At 43.5% G+C, this 14,924-nt stretch overlaps 1 protein-coding gene across 3 annotated transcripts in view; it reads right to left on the bottom strand.

The window, feature by feature from the left end:
• The window catches only part of PCDH15 (protocadherin related 15), a 637,262-nt gene that overhangs the window by 264,021 nt on the left and 358,317 nt on the right, over positions 1 to 14,924 (bottom strand). For all 3 annotated transcript variants that reach the window (XM_059851092.1, XM_059851093.1, XM_059851091.1), the window contains one exon: positions 4,321 to 4,439. In XM_059851092.1, coding sequence (XP_059707075.1) covers positions 4,321 to 4,411 — 91 coding nt within the window. In that variant the 5' untranslated portion in view covers positions 4,412 to 4,439. The remainder of the gene's footprint in view (positions 1 to 4,320; positions 4,440 to 14,924) is intronic.

The following is a 14,924-nucleotide window of genomic DNA, read 5'->3' as shown; positions in this document are numbered from 1 at the left end:
TTTGGAAAGGAAATCCATCTTTGGATGAGCAAATCTTCTGATTAGCCTCAGTTTTATTTTGTGAAATTTTGTTTCAGAATGAAACAAAACCACTGAGCCAGCAGTGAGATCCATATCCCACAGTGCAGGTGTCCATGGCTCATCTCTTGTTCCACAGTCAAGCAGAAAGGAAGGAAAAGGAAGGAAATGAGTCTGAAACCAGAAGATTGGAAGAACTACAGTGATAAGTCCAAAGAGAGTTAAAAAAACCAACATTAAATAATCAAGACAGCATTCCTTCTTAGCCATGCATGCCAAGAGAAATACATCCAACATCCTGTTTGCATCTCCTCTGGGATAAACAAGTATTATTCCTCAAGTGAGTCAGAAGGGATGATTTCATGGAACAGCTCCAGGAGATTTCTGGAATGGAGGCTCTCCTAGAAATCCTCATCCCCAGCATTATGGTTGGACTTGCTGCTTTTCAAGGTCTTTTCCAGCTAAAATGATCCTGTGGTTCCATTGGCTCCACACCAAACGCAGGCAGGACTTGAGTATTGACATTTTTGGTGTGTGACAGGTCCCTGGGTCAGGGGAGTGTGGGGGACAGGTGACATCAACCCCCTCAAACACAACCCAAATTCACAAGACAACAAAAGGACCAGGATGGGCTCATCTCTGAGCAGATGAATTCAGGATTTTTGTTACTATTCCTCTTTTAAAGCTATATATCTTCAGGAGAAACATAAGGACCTTCAAGTGTTCTTTTCATTCATGTATAAAAAAAGTGCCTTAGGTTAAAAGCAGCCCCCCAAAAATCTTCAAAAACCCTTCAAAGATTCCATGGTATGAAACAGATCCCCACAAGTCACAGCTTACTTACACTACTTCTGAAAACCCCAAGAAAATCCTTTGCAAATTTTCTGGGTGGATCTCCACATTTGCTTTTGGTTTTTAAAAGGGACCAGAATGATTTTTGCCTTCTATTCATCTTTTAAGAGTAAAGAATAAATTATTGGTGCTCCCCCAGCTCACATTTTTATTTTCATTAAAGGTATGGACTCAACATAATTAAACATGGTAATTGGCAAATAATTGCTGCTGGATTGGTTTGGTCTGGCATAAAAGAGCAAAAAGTTTTGAATTCAGCAGCCTTCTTTGCTATCCAAAAATTGCTGCTAAATTTTTTTTCTTTGAGCCATAGACATTAGATTAGAGAGGGGAAAAAAAAAAAAAAAGGAGAAATTTGATCCTGTGTTTCCACCTTCCTCCCCCCTGATTCCTTTAGCCTCAGAGTTTGCCTCTGAATTCAATAAAGCAGCACTGGAAAAATAAAAGAGTTTTTAGCTGACCTAATTTCACATATTGCACAGCTACAAGTGACATTTCTACTTTTACTTAAGTTAAAATATTATGAAAAAAATCCAACCTTTGCAGTATTTCTCCTGTTTGGAAGAGAGGCAACAGCAGGAGTTGTAAAACCAGATCTCTTCCTTTCAGAAAACCAAACCAAAAATACTCACAATATTCTCCATCCACACTCAAGCCTAACATTTATTCTGGTGCACCACTGAACAAAAGAATTACAGGATGAAAGAACTGAAATTAAAAACTGAATGGGCTCATCAACAGTAAATTAGGACTGATGGCATGGCTCTGTAACAAAAGTCTTGGGGTTTTTAATAATTAGGGGGGTGGGTTTGAATGCAAAGGGACTACAGTAGATGGGAGGTACTTGAATTTCACCAGGAACAGATGGGATCCTGGGGAAACTTCCTACTGGAGTCTAGGAAAAAAGCAGCCTGACCAAGGCACTCCTGGATGAAGTTACTTCGGGCCATCATTAATTGCTGTGGCTGGGGAGGATTTGGTGACACAGGAGATCACGTAAAACATGTGAAATGGAGAAATTAGGAGCTAATGAAGCAAAATGCAGCAAGAGGGGCAAGAAACTGAGTCAACATCCACAGCTCCCTCCAGGAAAATGGAGGTTTGGCATGCTGGCTGCAAAGAAATAGCCCATAATTCCTGCCAGAGCTGATTTTTTATTTATTTATATTTATTATTCCATTGTTAAGAGAACTACATTGGTTGGAAATGGCAATTGCCAGAGGAACACATCTTTTCTATGTTACATTTCAGGTTACAACTTCTGCTCCTGCACATCACAACTCCTCCAGGCCCAGCCCTAAACAGTTTTTTATTTAGCTGAAAGAAACATATTTCCAAGTAATTGTTCCTGTAAGCATTGCCTCATTAGCTGGGTGCCATTTGCTGAGTCACCAGTCCCCCACCTTGGCTTAAATCCATTTCCAACTCATTTTTTCTCTATTACACCCCTGTGAAATTTATCCCAAGTGCTTTTAACTCCATTTACCCTTTCCTGAACACAGTATGGGGGAGGAAATCAGTTCAGTTTGCATCAGGGTGCTGAATGTTCCCCAAGAAACAGCATTTCTGAACTGTGCCCCTGAAAAAGCAGCAAGAATTTTGGCTACAGCCAGCAAATTTGTACTCATTATAACAAAGCTGCCCTGTTCAGGCCATGTAAGAGACCAGTACCAAGGATAAAAATCAAGCATGGTTTTTGCCATAAATAAATTGGCACGTGCCAGGCTAAAAAAATCCACCCAAAAATTATGTTCAGACCCCTCCCTATGAAGTAAGGGAGTTGCTGTATTTACTCAGTCACAGGACACTGCCATTAAAGAGTGGTGGCCCTTCCCTTCCTCTAAATCACCTGGAAGAAAAAGGATTCTGAACAATCTTGGGATAAGGACACAGAAATGAGAAACTGTCATATGAGTATAAAGGAAATGGAAACCTGAGGGATCCCTTTTTCCCCCTCCAGGAGATGAAATTCTTCCTGCCCTGTCTGGGCCATCTGTGTTTTGCACACTTCACCATCACTCAAGCCTAACTAAAAATGGCTCCTCAACCAAAAATCCCCATTTTATTCTCCTCAAAGATGCCTTTTTGGAGAGTTGTGATGCTGCCAGCATGAGCACAAATAAAAATCCCACTGAAAACTGATGCTTTTTTTTTTTTTTTTCCCCTCAGCCTCCCCTGAGGGCTTTCCACAGCCCCATGATCCTGCTTTGCTTCCCACCATTATTCCCACTGCTCTCCCATGGCCTCCTGTGCTGCTGGACATGCCAGAGGCCACCCTGCTGCCTCTCCTCCACCCAAACCAGCATTTTCCTCCTCAAACCACCACCAAGGTCAGCCTTTACCAGCCTGATGGCCCCACTCCTCCACTGCAATAAATGATTAAAACCCAGTTAATTGTAGCCCAGCACAGAGCAAATATGTGAAATATGAGCAGCTTGTCCACTTCAGTGTCAGGAGTGACAGTGATTATGACAGGGTGTAAAAATGGAGAAAATTAAATTAGCTTTCTTGTACATTATGGGGAGGGTTGGGCTGGGGGATGGAAGGGAATAAAAGGACATTTGGAGAGCAATTAGTAGAACAAGAAACAGAGACTTTCAACTGGATAGCAAAAAACAAAGCATAATTCAAGCAGGACTGAAGGCTTCCCATGAAAGCAAAATGACTTTACTTCCTAACTGACAAAATAGAGGTTTTTAAACCAAAACCCAGATGCCAAAGTCATAAATTTGTACAATTACAGCTCTACCCACACGGAGTGCCATGGATAATGAGCAACTTCATTACAGACATTCTGAAGCCACACTCGGTTTTCACTTATCCCACTCATTATTCCCAGGAGTATTCAGGAACAACTCTGACAGAATTTGCCCTTCAACGCTGTTAAATTGTTGAAAAGAATAAACCCTAATCAGTTATCCGGGGCTGTAATTTTTAATTACCAGAGATCACTGGCAGGACACATTTCTGCTGTCTTTTAATTAAATTCAACCAAGATGCTCTGAGGAGGAACACAAGCTACTGGTGCCATGTTTCAGGGCTCCTGAAGAACTGTTTCTCACTGTGGATTTTTTCCCCAAGTTTTTGGTCATTAACCATTCTCTCCATCTCCTGTTCCAACCACAACTGCTGATTTATGAACAAAGTAAAGTTTACTGTTAAAGCTTGCACAGTGAATAAGACAAAACCAATTTTGATGCTCGAGTCCAACACTGAATAACCATAAATGAAGATTCTATCTTGCCTGCTAAATCAACAGCTTCAGGAAATGCAATCATCACTGGATGCTGCAGCCACAAAACACACCCAGAGCCTTCTTTCTTGGAACCTCTTTTCCTACCAAACTACTTCATCAAATATTAATTTTTGTGGGGGGAAAAAACCAATTCCAATGAAATTCCAGAGGCATCCCAGCCCTCCCAGAGCTCCACCCTTCAGCCAAACCCTTACCTTCATCATTCTGGGCCAGAGCCCATGCCAGGACAGCAGCGAGTGCCGTCCCCACTGTGAACCATTTCCAGAGACAAAGCTGCTGGACCATTTTCTGTCAAACTTCACTCAAGGCAGAGCTGGAAAAGAGGGATTTGACACATTTATTACTCAACCTGCTCAACGCTGAGCCACTACAAAGTTTTTCACAGGGGATAGGCAAACTCTAAGAGCATGGTCTTGTTTCAGTCACAAAAATAAATCAAATAAGGAAGGAGAAGCCCATTAGCATTAATCAAGATGTGTGTACTCATTAACTCAATAACTGTGCATGCACAGCCCTCCAAGTCAAGAAAATGCAAGGTTCTGGCTTCTGATTTCCATAATTTCCCTGCAATAAAGTATTCATGGTATCCTTCCTGCTTTCAAGCACTTTGGAGAAGGAACTGTAGCAGAGAAATTGCACTGATTAAAATGAGGGTTCACTGCAAAAGGCCAGAAGAACCCAGGATTCAAAGGAATTGCCTGGGAAAAATGGGAGTGATCCCTGAGGGTGGCCTTCTTTAAGGACACAGGCTGTTGGGTTGTGTCCAGGAAAATGAGAAAAACACCAACACCAGACAAAAAAACCCCCACAATAAACAAAGTAATATTAAAAAAAAAAAAAAAGAAAACCACAAAAAATCCACAAAACAAACAACCAAAAAGGAAGCAAACAAAAAACCAAAAAACCCCCAAAACCTACAAAACAAAGACATCCCCCCCCCCAAGAAAAATAAAAACCCAAAACAAAACCCCACAACCCTCTCTCCCTTCCCTCGCCCTCCCAGGCCCCCAAAACAAACAAAAAATCCCCCAGCAAAATCCCCAAGACAGGTCTGGCTGAACTCCAGAGTGTACCTGGAGTGCAGAACATCAGATAGTTAAAAAAAGCTCTGGTTCATGGTTCCAGTAAAAAGAATTAGCACAATTCTACAGCCCAGAACTCAGTTATTTAAAATTACTCCTTCAAATATAAAAAGTTTGGAATAAATACAATGACAGGAACATGGAATGAAGAGATTTTTAACAATACAAGCCAAGTTATTGTGTAAAAAAATAGCTGCATTTATTAAAAACCAAACAAACCTACAAAACAATTGTGGGCCAAGAGTTTGAGGAAAACCTCTGGGTTTTTTTCCATGGGAGAAGGAGAGCAAGTAGGGAAATGTAATAAACCAGACTGAGTGGCCCATATTTACTCAAGTATTTAAAGTTCCTAGGTGGTTGTTAGTATAAATAAAATATATATAGATCTTGAGTTTGCTTGCAGGGCAGCTCACATGAGTGGGATCACCATGACATCAGAGGCTTTTCCCAAATTCAATGATTGCATCCTGTTATTTACTGGGCTCTCTCACATCAAGCACAGCTCCTTTTCCCTTTGTCAAAGCCATGGATTGCAGGTGACTTTATTGGATTTTAATACCAACATGCTGGAGAAAAAGGGCAGCAGCAAAACCATTTCAAATTCTACACTGAACACATTGCTACACTCCTCATCCAGGGGTTAAGGATGGAGAGAGGCTTTCCCAAGCTCCTCTCAGGTTGGACTCTTCCCAACCTGTCCAGCAGCAGGAATTTGGTGCAGGCTGCAACAGGAAGAACATCAATATTGGCCATGAAAGAAGGGAAATCCCAGCACAGATCTCATGGGACTGTTGGTTCCCATTTCAGACCAACGCTTGTCTTGACAGAGCAGCTCCAGGTCACAGAACCCAGGAATTCAAGCCATGCAAAGCACCCTCCTTCCTCCTTCTCTTCCCTTGCTCTTCTACAGCTGTTTCTGACTTAATTCCAGCAGGGAATTGTGGAGTCACAGAGTTCTTCAGGTTGGAAAAGACCATTCAGGTCGTGAAGTCCAAGCAGCACCACCACCGTGGTCACCACTAACCCATGTCCTCAAATGCCACATCCACACATGCCTTGAACAATTCCAAGGACAGAGACTCCACCACTGCTCCAGGGCAGCCCTCTCTAGTGCTTTACACCCCTCTCCATGAAGTGCTTTCCAGCCCTTTCCATGAAGAACCTTTCCATGAAGTGCTCTACAACCCTTTCCATGAAGAACCTTTCCATCCCTTTCCATGAAGAACCTTTCCCCAATATCCCATCTAAACCTCCCCCAGCATGACTTGAGGCTGTTTCCTCTCATCCTCTCACCTATTCCCTGGGAAGAGAGACCCAGCTCCCCTCTCCTCACTATCAGCTTCTCTCAGGGAATTGTAGGGAACAACCTCAGAGAGGAGGCAGCAACCCTGACAGCTCAAATGGGAAGTTAGAGGCAGCTCAAAGGAGAATTCCAGACTCTTCTCAAAGGAACTATTATTCCCAAGTGAGAGGAGACCAGAACTGCTCAAAAGGGCCTTTTCCCTCCTTTCTTCTTCCCAAAATGCTCATTTGGTTACTGTCATGCAAACTTCCACTTAGTACATTCCAAAGTCCTTCTGGAATTTGCAACAGCGCCTTAAAAAAAAAAAAAACAAACCCAAAAAAACAAAACAAAACAAAACAAAAAACCCCAAAAAACCCCAAAATTACTTTTACCATGATACATTCCTGCTAACTACTTAGAAATCAAGGCTGTTTCCACATTACCCAAACAGATTCCAGTTACTCATCATTACCAAACCTCCTGGGAATTTTGGGGATGGGAATTTCTCAGTATTTCACCACTGTTTCCTCCCTTGTAAACAAATTTTCCTGAAGGAACTGAGATCAGCTGCTTTTCCTCTTGAAGCAGTGATATTCCATTAGGTGGTATTTGCCTCCAGCCTTTTACACCTCAAATCCCAGAAAACAGAAGTTCAGGAGACTCTTGGTGTCTTCAGGTCAGTCTAAGGAAAAAATCCCATCCAAATGGAGATTTTAGGTGTTATCAGACCTAAAAAGAAGTGCACAAACTCACTTCTGAGGCTTCTGATATTTGATTTTACAACCTTGAAAAACAAAATAAATCCAGCTCGCCAATCACGATGTTCTATTTTAGAAAGTTATTCAGAGCTCAGCTGACACCCTTGAGTGGAGTCTGCTCCTGCGAGATTTTTAGGATGGAATCTTGACAGATTTATTTTTGATTTTGATGACATGTCAAGTTAAACCACAAGGATAGCAACACTGCTGCTCCCAGAATAAGCAACTCTCTATGCAACTGGACTACAACAGAAAAAAAATCCTGTTTTTTTCCTTCAATTTGTACAAGAAAAAACCAACCAAATTACAAAAAAAAAAATTAAAAATCAATCAAAAAACCAAAAACCCAAAACAAATAAAACTCCCAAAAGCCAGGAGTATAAAGTACAGAAAATGATACTATTAAGATCAAATGATGCTGTTAACTTGGAAATAGCTCAGAACAAATCACAATTTACCACAAAGTGCCAAAAGGTTGACAACTTCTAAGAAATAAGGTTGAACTTCAGACAGGGCAAGGAAAAACTACAAATTGATGAGAGAAGGAAGATCTGTAAAGACACACAAAATGTCTACAAGACTCAGTATTTTCCTGAAAAAATATTCCAATTTTAAATTTCAAGAGCTCATGAAGGTAAATTAATCTAAATATGAGTTATGACATCCAAGCACTTGGAATATATTTAGAGGAATAATAATATAACATAGTAGAGGAATAATAATAATAATAAGTAATTTCCAATACTTATTTCCTTTTAGATTTAGTGTTATTACAGGATTTAAAACTTGGCATTCTTTAGAAGCTGGAGCAAGGGGGAACATGGCCTTGGTCAAAATAAATAACCATTTTCTGGGCACCCTGTGCCAGTGCCTGCCCACCCTGCCAGGGAACAATTCCTTCCCAATATCCCATCCATCCCTGCCCTCTGGCACTGGGAAGCCATTCCCTGTGTCCTGTCCCTCCATCCCTTGTCCCCAGTCCCTCTCCAGCTCTCCTGGAGCCCCTTTAGGCTCTGGAAGAGGCTCTGAGCTCTCCCTGGAGCCTTCTCCTCTACAGGTGAGCTCTCCCAGCCTGGCTCCAGAGCAGCTCCATGACCTCCTTGGGACTTTCCACAGTTCCAACAGCTCCACATCTTTCTTGACTACTTGAAATAATCAGTGGGAAAAACAAAAAAAGAAAATCTCAATTTTGGGCCAGGTTTGCCACAAGCTAGAGCCATTGGCTCCCTCACATGAGAACTGCCACATCCCCACCCAATTCCATAGGAAATATGGGCTATGGGAGTGTCCACACCTCCCAAACTGCCATCAGCAACAACTTCTGAGTGTTCTCCACAAGCAGCAAATCAGAAAACAAGTTGGAGGCAAACACTTGGCAGTTCTTGCTCCTACAGTGGATTCAAAACCCTGACAAACCTAACAGAAATCACTAAGTGAGCACTGTTAATTCATTGGACACATAAACATTTGCTATTTAATGTATTTGTCAAAAACAGTGGTTCCTGACACGTTGCTGTGGCTGGATGAGTAACTCAGCATTTAAAAAGAAATTAAATACTCATTTATATCTGTGCTATTATTTACTCAACAAGCATCAGGAGTGACCCATTTTGCTTAGTGGGGATGCTCTTTGCACCCTACAATTGTGATCAATCTTTAAAAGTATTTATTTTTTAAAGGTTGATGTGACTGAATTGCTTTAACACGGCAAAAAAATTAGACAGGGCTGGTTTTTTATAAGGTTCATCATTATTACTGATCAGCTGAACTCTCTTAAAGTTTGTAGACATAAAATAGGGAGTGCAAATGCTTATTCTGGAGAACTGGTGCCATAATAAATCAGAACTGCCAGTAAAACAGCAGGAAAAAGCCTCTTCCAGAAGCCAGAAAGGAGAGGAACTTGCTTTAGAGTCTGACAGTGCTCCTGGGTTAAAGCTACAGTTCATTAAAAACTCTGTGTCCCAAATGGTTGATTTTTGCCACCCAAACAATTCTGTTGAAGTGCCAGCAGGAGAAAAAAAGCTTTTAGAAGAATATTTAACCACAGAACAGACACACACCAGAAAAACCCCAAATCTGTTCTGCCTCACAGTGCTGTTCAACACTCAAGTCACCTCACCTGGTATGGAATTCATCTCCAAGAATTCCATGAAATATCTCAGGGGGGTTCCTTCTGATGAGCAGGTCTTGAGCCCCTCTCCCTGGGGCAGGAAAACACCCTCACCTGAGGCTTAACCACAAAACCAAACCTCAATTCCAGCTCAGAGATCACCTCTGGTAGCTCAGGACATTCTGGAAAGGTGAATCTGATCCCGTGAGGTCTGTGCCACACCCAGGGACTGAGCCCCTCTCACTGGGGGTGCACATCTGCTGGAAAACACCCTCACCTGGGGCTTAAGCAGAAAAAGAAACTTTAATTCCAGTGTTCCAGCTCATGGATCACCTCTGGCAGCTTGGGACATCCTGGAAGGCTGAAGATCAGCTCACAGTCCCCCTCTCCCATGCCCTGTGCACCTCTCACTAGTGAGGCACATCCAGAGCACATCGGCCAGCACATCTGGAGAACAGCCTCAGCTGGGCTTAACCACAAAAACAAACCCTAACTCCAGCTCAGGAGCTCAGCAATCACCTCTGGTAGCTTGGAGCAGCCTGGAAGGGTGAATGTCAGCCCACAGCCTCCCACCCATGCCCAGTCCCAGATCCCATCTCACAGCCCCTCCAACCAGGAGAAAAGCTAGGGAAGGAAGACTTCACCTTGGAGTTAAAACCAGTTCTGGCTCTGATTCAGCTGCAAGTGTGACTAACTGTTTGCTAAAGTCAAAATCTGCTTAAATGCTTTCCTGAAGAATTATTCAAGCATAAGCAAATATTTGGCTGTGCTGGTGCTACAATGAATAATTTACAGTGCAAATCCAACCCTTTTCCCCATCTTTGGAGGTTCCAAAAATCCAAACACTACTCCAGGTTTTATTTCACTGACACTTCTTGAGCAATTAATACATGAGTATTTCAGCCTATGGACTCTTGGATTTACTCAATCCTGTTGAAGTGCTCTCATGCTCTGGGACAGGCACAGTTGAGTTGGATTTTATCATCCTCATCTCCTTGGATGAGACCTTTCAGGAACGTGAAGATTTTGGAGATGAAATTTCAAGATCAAACCTGCTCCCACCTCAATTCCCTTCTCCCAGCTGCTGGGTCTGTTCTACATTAAAAAACACATTAAAAAAGTGGAATATTGATGTTTCATCTGTCCCTTTTCCTTGTGTAACCAAGCTCTTGAGTTTTTACCCTCACTTGTACGCATCATTTTTAGAAAGCAAAGACACAAGAACAAGGAAAACAAAATGACAATTTATATGAAGATCTGAAGTAAAATTTCACCAGCAACTTGAAATTCCTCAGCATTTTCTCTATATCTACATTCAAATAATTCACCTTGAAATATTCCTGCTTGGCCCCATTCTTCTAAGGACTACTGGTTTTGTTCCTTTCCTTGCCCCACAGGGGCAAAATCCCCCACTTCTCCCTGCTGCCCAGGCTGGGGCTCAGCCCAGGACTGGGTTAAAAAACAGGGAAATCCAGGGAAAAGCACTGCACCTCACCCCAGCATTGTGCAACAGAGAATTCCACACCAGCACCAACAAACTTTGAGCTGGAGGGAACAGCCAGGGGGGAAGTGATGCACAAGAGCCTCAACCCTGTGTTTCAAATAACTCCAGCAAATTTCCTGAGTGTAAATGCAGCACATCTCTTGGAATAGGTTCAGCAGATGTGTTGGACGTGAAATATTCCATTGTTTATTTAGATACTTTACTCATATGGCCTGTGCTGGTGGGTATTTCTAAAAGATCAGCCAAAATGGGTTTACAAATGTTTATATTTAAGAAACTATTAAGATATCCAAGTAACAGTCAGATCATTGAAGGAAATCCAGGAATACCACCAAAACCAGGGCTTAACAACCCAGCAATAACACATCACTCAAAGGAGAGTTTTAATAGTGGGCTATTCTCAAATTTCAAAAGCTGTCAAAGTAAATAAGATTGTTTCACCAATTTCCTGTAACATCCCATAAAGTAAAAAAACAGCATTGCTTTCTGACAGTCCTTAAATGAACAGCACTCTTACACTCATACAAGGTCACAAGCTTGTCTCTGACTGAGGCCAGATGTGGGAGAATGGACAACAGCAAACAAGGAAATGCACACAAAGATGCAGAGATCTCTCCTGGAATGGACAGCCTGCACACATCTACAGGCTCCTGATAACATTCTCCCTCTCTTCCACTCCCTTTTCATCATCCCACTTGATATTTTCATTGGTACTGAGTACTGAGCTGACATTTCCATGAATTCCATTAAAAACCTGAGGTTGAGAGGACATCAGGTTGAGCTGGTGAAGTTGAACAGGCTGGAAACAGCCAGCACAGTGTGGACACTCAGTGACATCCCCATGGCACATCAGTGAGGCACCACATTGCTGCCAGGGCATTATCACAAGTTCAGGCATCAGATCTGAACCTCTGAGGCTGGAGAAGGAGTTGGCATAAAGGCCTGGAATGCCAGGATGAGGCAGGATGGCTTTAAACTGCTGGAGGGCAGGGATGGATGGGATATGGGAAGGGAATTGTTCCCTGGCAGAGTGGGCAGGCCCTGGCACAGGGTGCCCAGAGCAGCTGGGGCTGCTCCTGGATCCCTGGCAGTGCCCAAGGCCAGGCTGGATGGGGCTTGGAGCAGCCTGGGACAGTGGAAGGTGTCCCTGCCCATGGCAGGGGTGGCACTGGATGACCTTTAAGGCCCCATCCTACCCAAACTATTCTGGGACCCTGTGAAAATAAACCAAGCTTCACTAAGGAGGGGAGAGACCTCTTTTACCTGCAGCAATATAAACTGGCCCAAGGTTCAGCAGCAGAGACACCAGGATAAAAATCCCTCATCATCAGACAAGAGCACAGACGAGAGGGTACCCAAGGCACTAACAGGGAAAGAAAACACAGAAGACAAAGTTCATGATGGGCAGTTGGGCCATGGTGCCCTAAGTTTTAGCTTTTCTATTTTTCAGATTCTGTGCTGCTTTCGTGTGCAGGTCTGAGCTTCACATTAAGGGATGGTGAGCTCTCTGCACAGAGTAGGGAGACAAAACAATTTCATCTCTAGCTGGGCACCAAGGACAAATGATCCAAATCTCAGGCCCAAGAGCACAAACAACGTGGGCTGAAGAGAGAAAAACAAGCAGGATGGGACTGCCTGGGCTAAAGCTGTAACTGGACAATGAACTCCAAGATGCAAATGGAGCAGAACTGATCAAAGTGACAGACCCCATGACTGGTTGTCCATTTTGTGCCCATTTTGGTTCACCTTGGGTGCAGCCCTGGCTGGGCTCTTGTGCTGCCCAAGGTGGATCCATGCAGGAGATCCTTTCAATAAATCCCTGCTTTATTCTTTAACTCTGTCCAGCCTCTGTTCTAGGGCAGCCCTCTCAAGGCTTTCCTTTTCCACAGAAGAGTGAGCAATGCCAACCCATCCTGGAAGCCACTCTGTCCACAACACTTCAAGAAGGAATTGAAGCACGGGGTGAACTTGAGAGGTGCCAGTGGGGCTCTTTGTGTCCCCAAACAGGTGACACCCAGCACAGAGTCCTGCTCACTTCTGAAGTCAGGGATGGGGAACAGACTTGAAAGTCATGATTATTCCTGCAGGAGAGAGGGTGGAGGGTGGACATGATCCTGAGACAGCTCCACTGAAGAAAGGAGGAGAGGCATTTCTCCCCTCTGATTTGCAGCAGAAAGGTATCTACAGGTAAGCAGTCCTCAGTGATGTGTCCCCCCCTGGGGCTGTGTCCACAGTGTCCTGAGGCTGCCAGGATGGGGAGGGACAAAAAAAGGCCCTGGCAGCAAGAACCTAACAACAGAATTACAATGAACATTCATTCTAGAGATAAAATGAGAAGATTAAATCAGTTTTCATTCAGAGTCAGAAGAGATGCCTTTCAACCCAGGCACATATTCCATGGGATTGGCAGCAGGCCTGAGATTAGGGGGTGCTTTGAATCTGCTCCCTCAATTTTTGTGGCTTTTCTCCTAAAATGTGTAAAGAGAGATGGGAGAGAAAGGGAAGCCCTGTGGGGTGTGAGGTTGGCTGTCCAAAATAAAAGGCTGAACTGCAGGAAACACCATTTTAGTGCAATTCAGTTGTAAAAACAAGAGAAAACTATGAGCTAAGAGGCCAGATGAGCTGGCCCACGCACTTTACTACTGCTGGGTGAGGAGGGGTCGGTGTCAGAGTGTGGAATTAAGTGCCAGGTGAAAGTCTGCCAGTTCCAGAGTTCAGCCCTGGCTAAAGACAGAGGGTTGTCAGCAGCTCTGTGAGGATCTAAATGCACTGAGTACCTGGGCAGCTTGGGGAAGGAATCTTCACTTGGCTAAAAAGGCACGCTGGGACAAATAAGATATTCATGTATGCAGAGAGGGGTTGGGAATTGGTCAGCTTTTCAGCTATATTCCCCTCTGAGGAGGAGGCACAGGGAGAGGCTGTGGGTACAGAGCTGAAGTAAACAAAATGCTGGGGAGCATTAGGAGGGAGAAGAGGAGGGACTAAATTAGAATGACATTATATAGGACAATAGGAAACCCCTGGAGCATTAAACAAAGGGTTTGCTGCCATCATTTCAAAAAAGAGACATCAGAGAAGGACAAGAGCTCAGGAAGGACACTGGGTGACCTTGCACTCCTCTGTCAAACGCAAGAAAGCCAAAAAAATCCAACTCTACCTCAGAAATCAGGCTGGTTTGGACTGGAAAGGATGCTAAAACCCATCCAGTTCCACCTCCCACTGTCCCAGGCTGCTCCAAGCCCTGCCCAACCTGGCCTTGGGCACTGCCAGGGATCCAGGGGCAGCCCCAGCTGCTCTGGGCACCCTGTGCCAGGGCCTGCCCACCCTGCCAGGGAACAATTCCTGTCCAATATCCCATCCATCCCTGCTCTCCAGCAGTTTAAAACATGGAAAAGACAAATTCCCAACAATTCCTTGCTGCAAGAAAGAGACATCACAGACATCAAGTGAAATCTTGATCAGCAAAGCTGCTGTAGCAACAAATTTTTCCCATGACACTATAATATTTCTGTCCTGGAAGAATACAGACAGGAATAAAAGCAAGAACACACACAAAGAAATCTCTCTCATGCCAGCTAAACACTCAGGCTTGTTCAGGAAATCATCAGAACAGAGAAAACACTCTACTCCCAGTTGTTTCCTCTCCAAACAACAATAGATTTAATTATGCAGATTAAAACAAGGACATCCCATGCTTCAGGGCTTTTGCAAACTGCCTGCAGGAGCCATGGGGGAGCCCCGAGGTAGTGCTGTGCACCTCACCTCAGGTATAGGGGTTCAGGGACATATTTCCTCTCTCCAAAACATGCAGTGAATCAGAGGAATACCTGCTGAACAGAACAGATTAATGGCTTAATTCTGTTGTTAATTGATATGTTCTCTTTTTGTCCCCCAGCTGTGTGATATAAATTCAGTAAAACATATAAAGGCCCATAAATCAACAGTGAGCTCCCTCACAATTCTCTCTACACTTGTTCCAAGCTAAAGAAACTGTCTGGAGTAAGAAATTTACTTCACCTAATCTGAATTTTACTCCTTTGCCATCACTTTGGTCCTCAG

This window comes from Haemorhous mexicanus, chromosome 7, assembly GCF_027477595.1.
Source record: "Haemorhous mexicanus isolate bHaeMex1 chromosome 7, bHaeMex1.pri, whole genome shotgun sequence".
Lineage (NCBI taxonomy): Eukaryota > Metazoa > Chordata > Aves > Passeriformes > Fringillidae > Haemorhous > Haemorhous mexicanus.
Note: the sequence above shows the minus strand (reverse complement) of the source record. Positions and strands in the feature narration are given on the sequence as shown.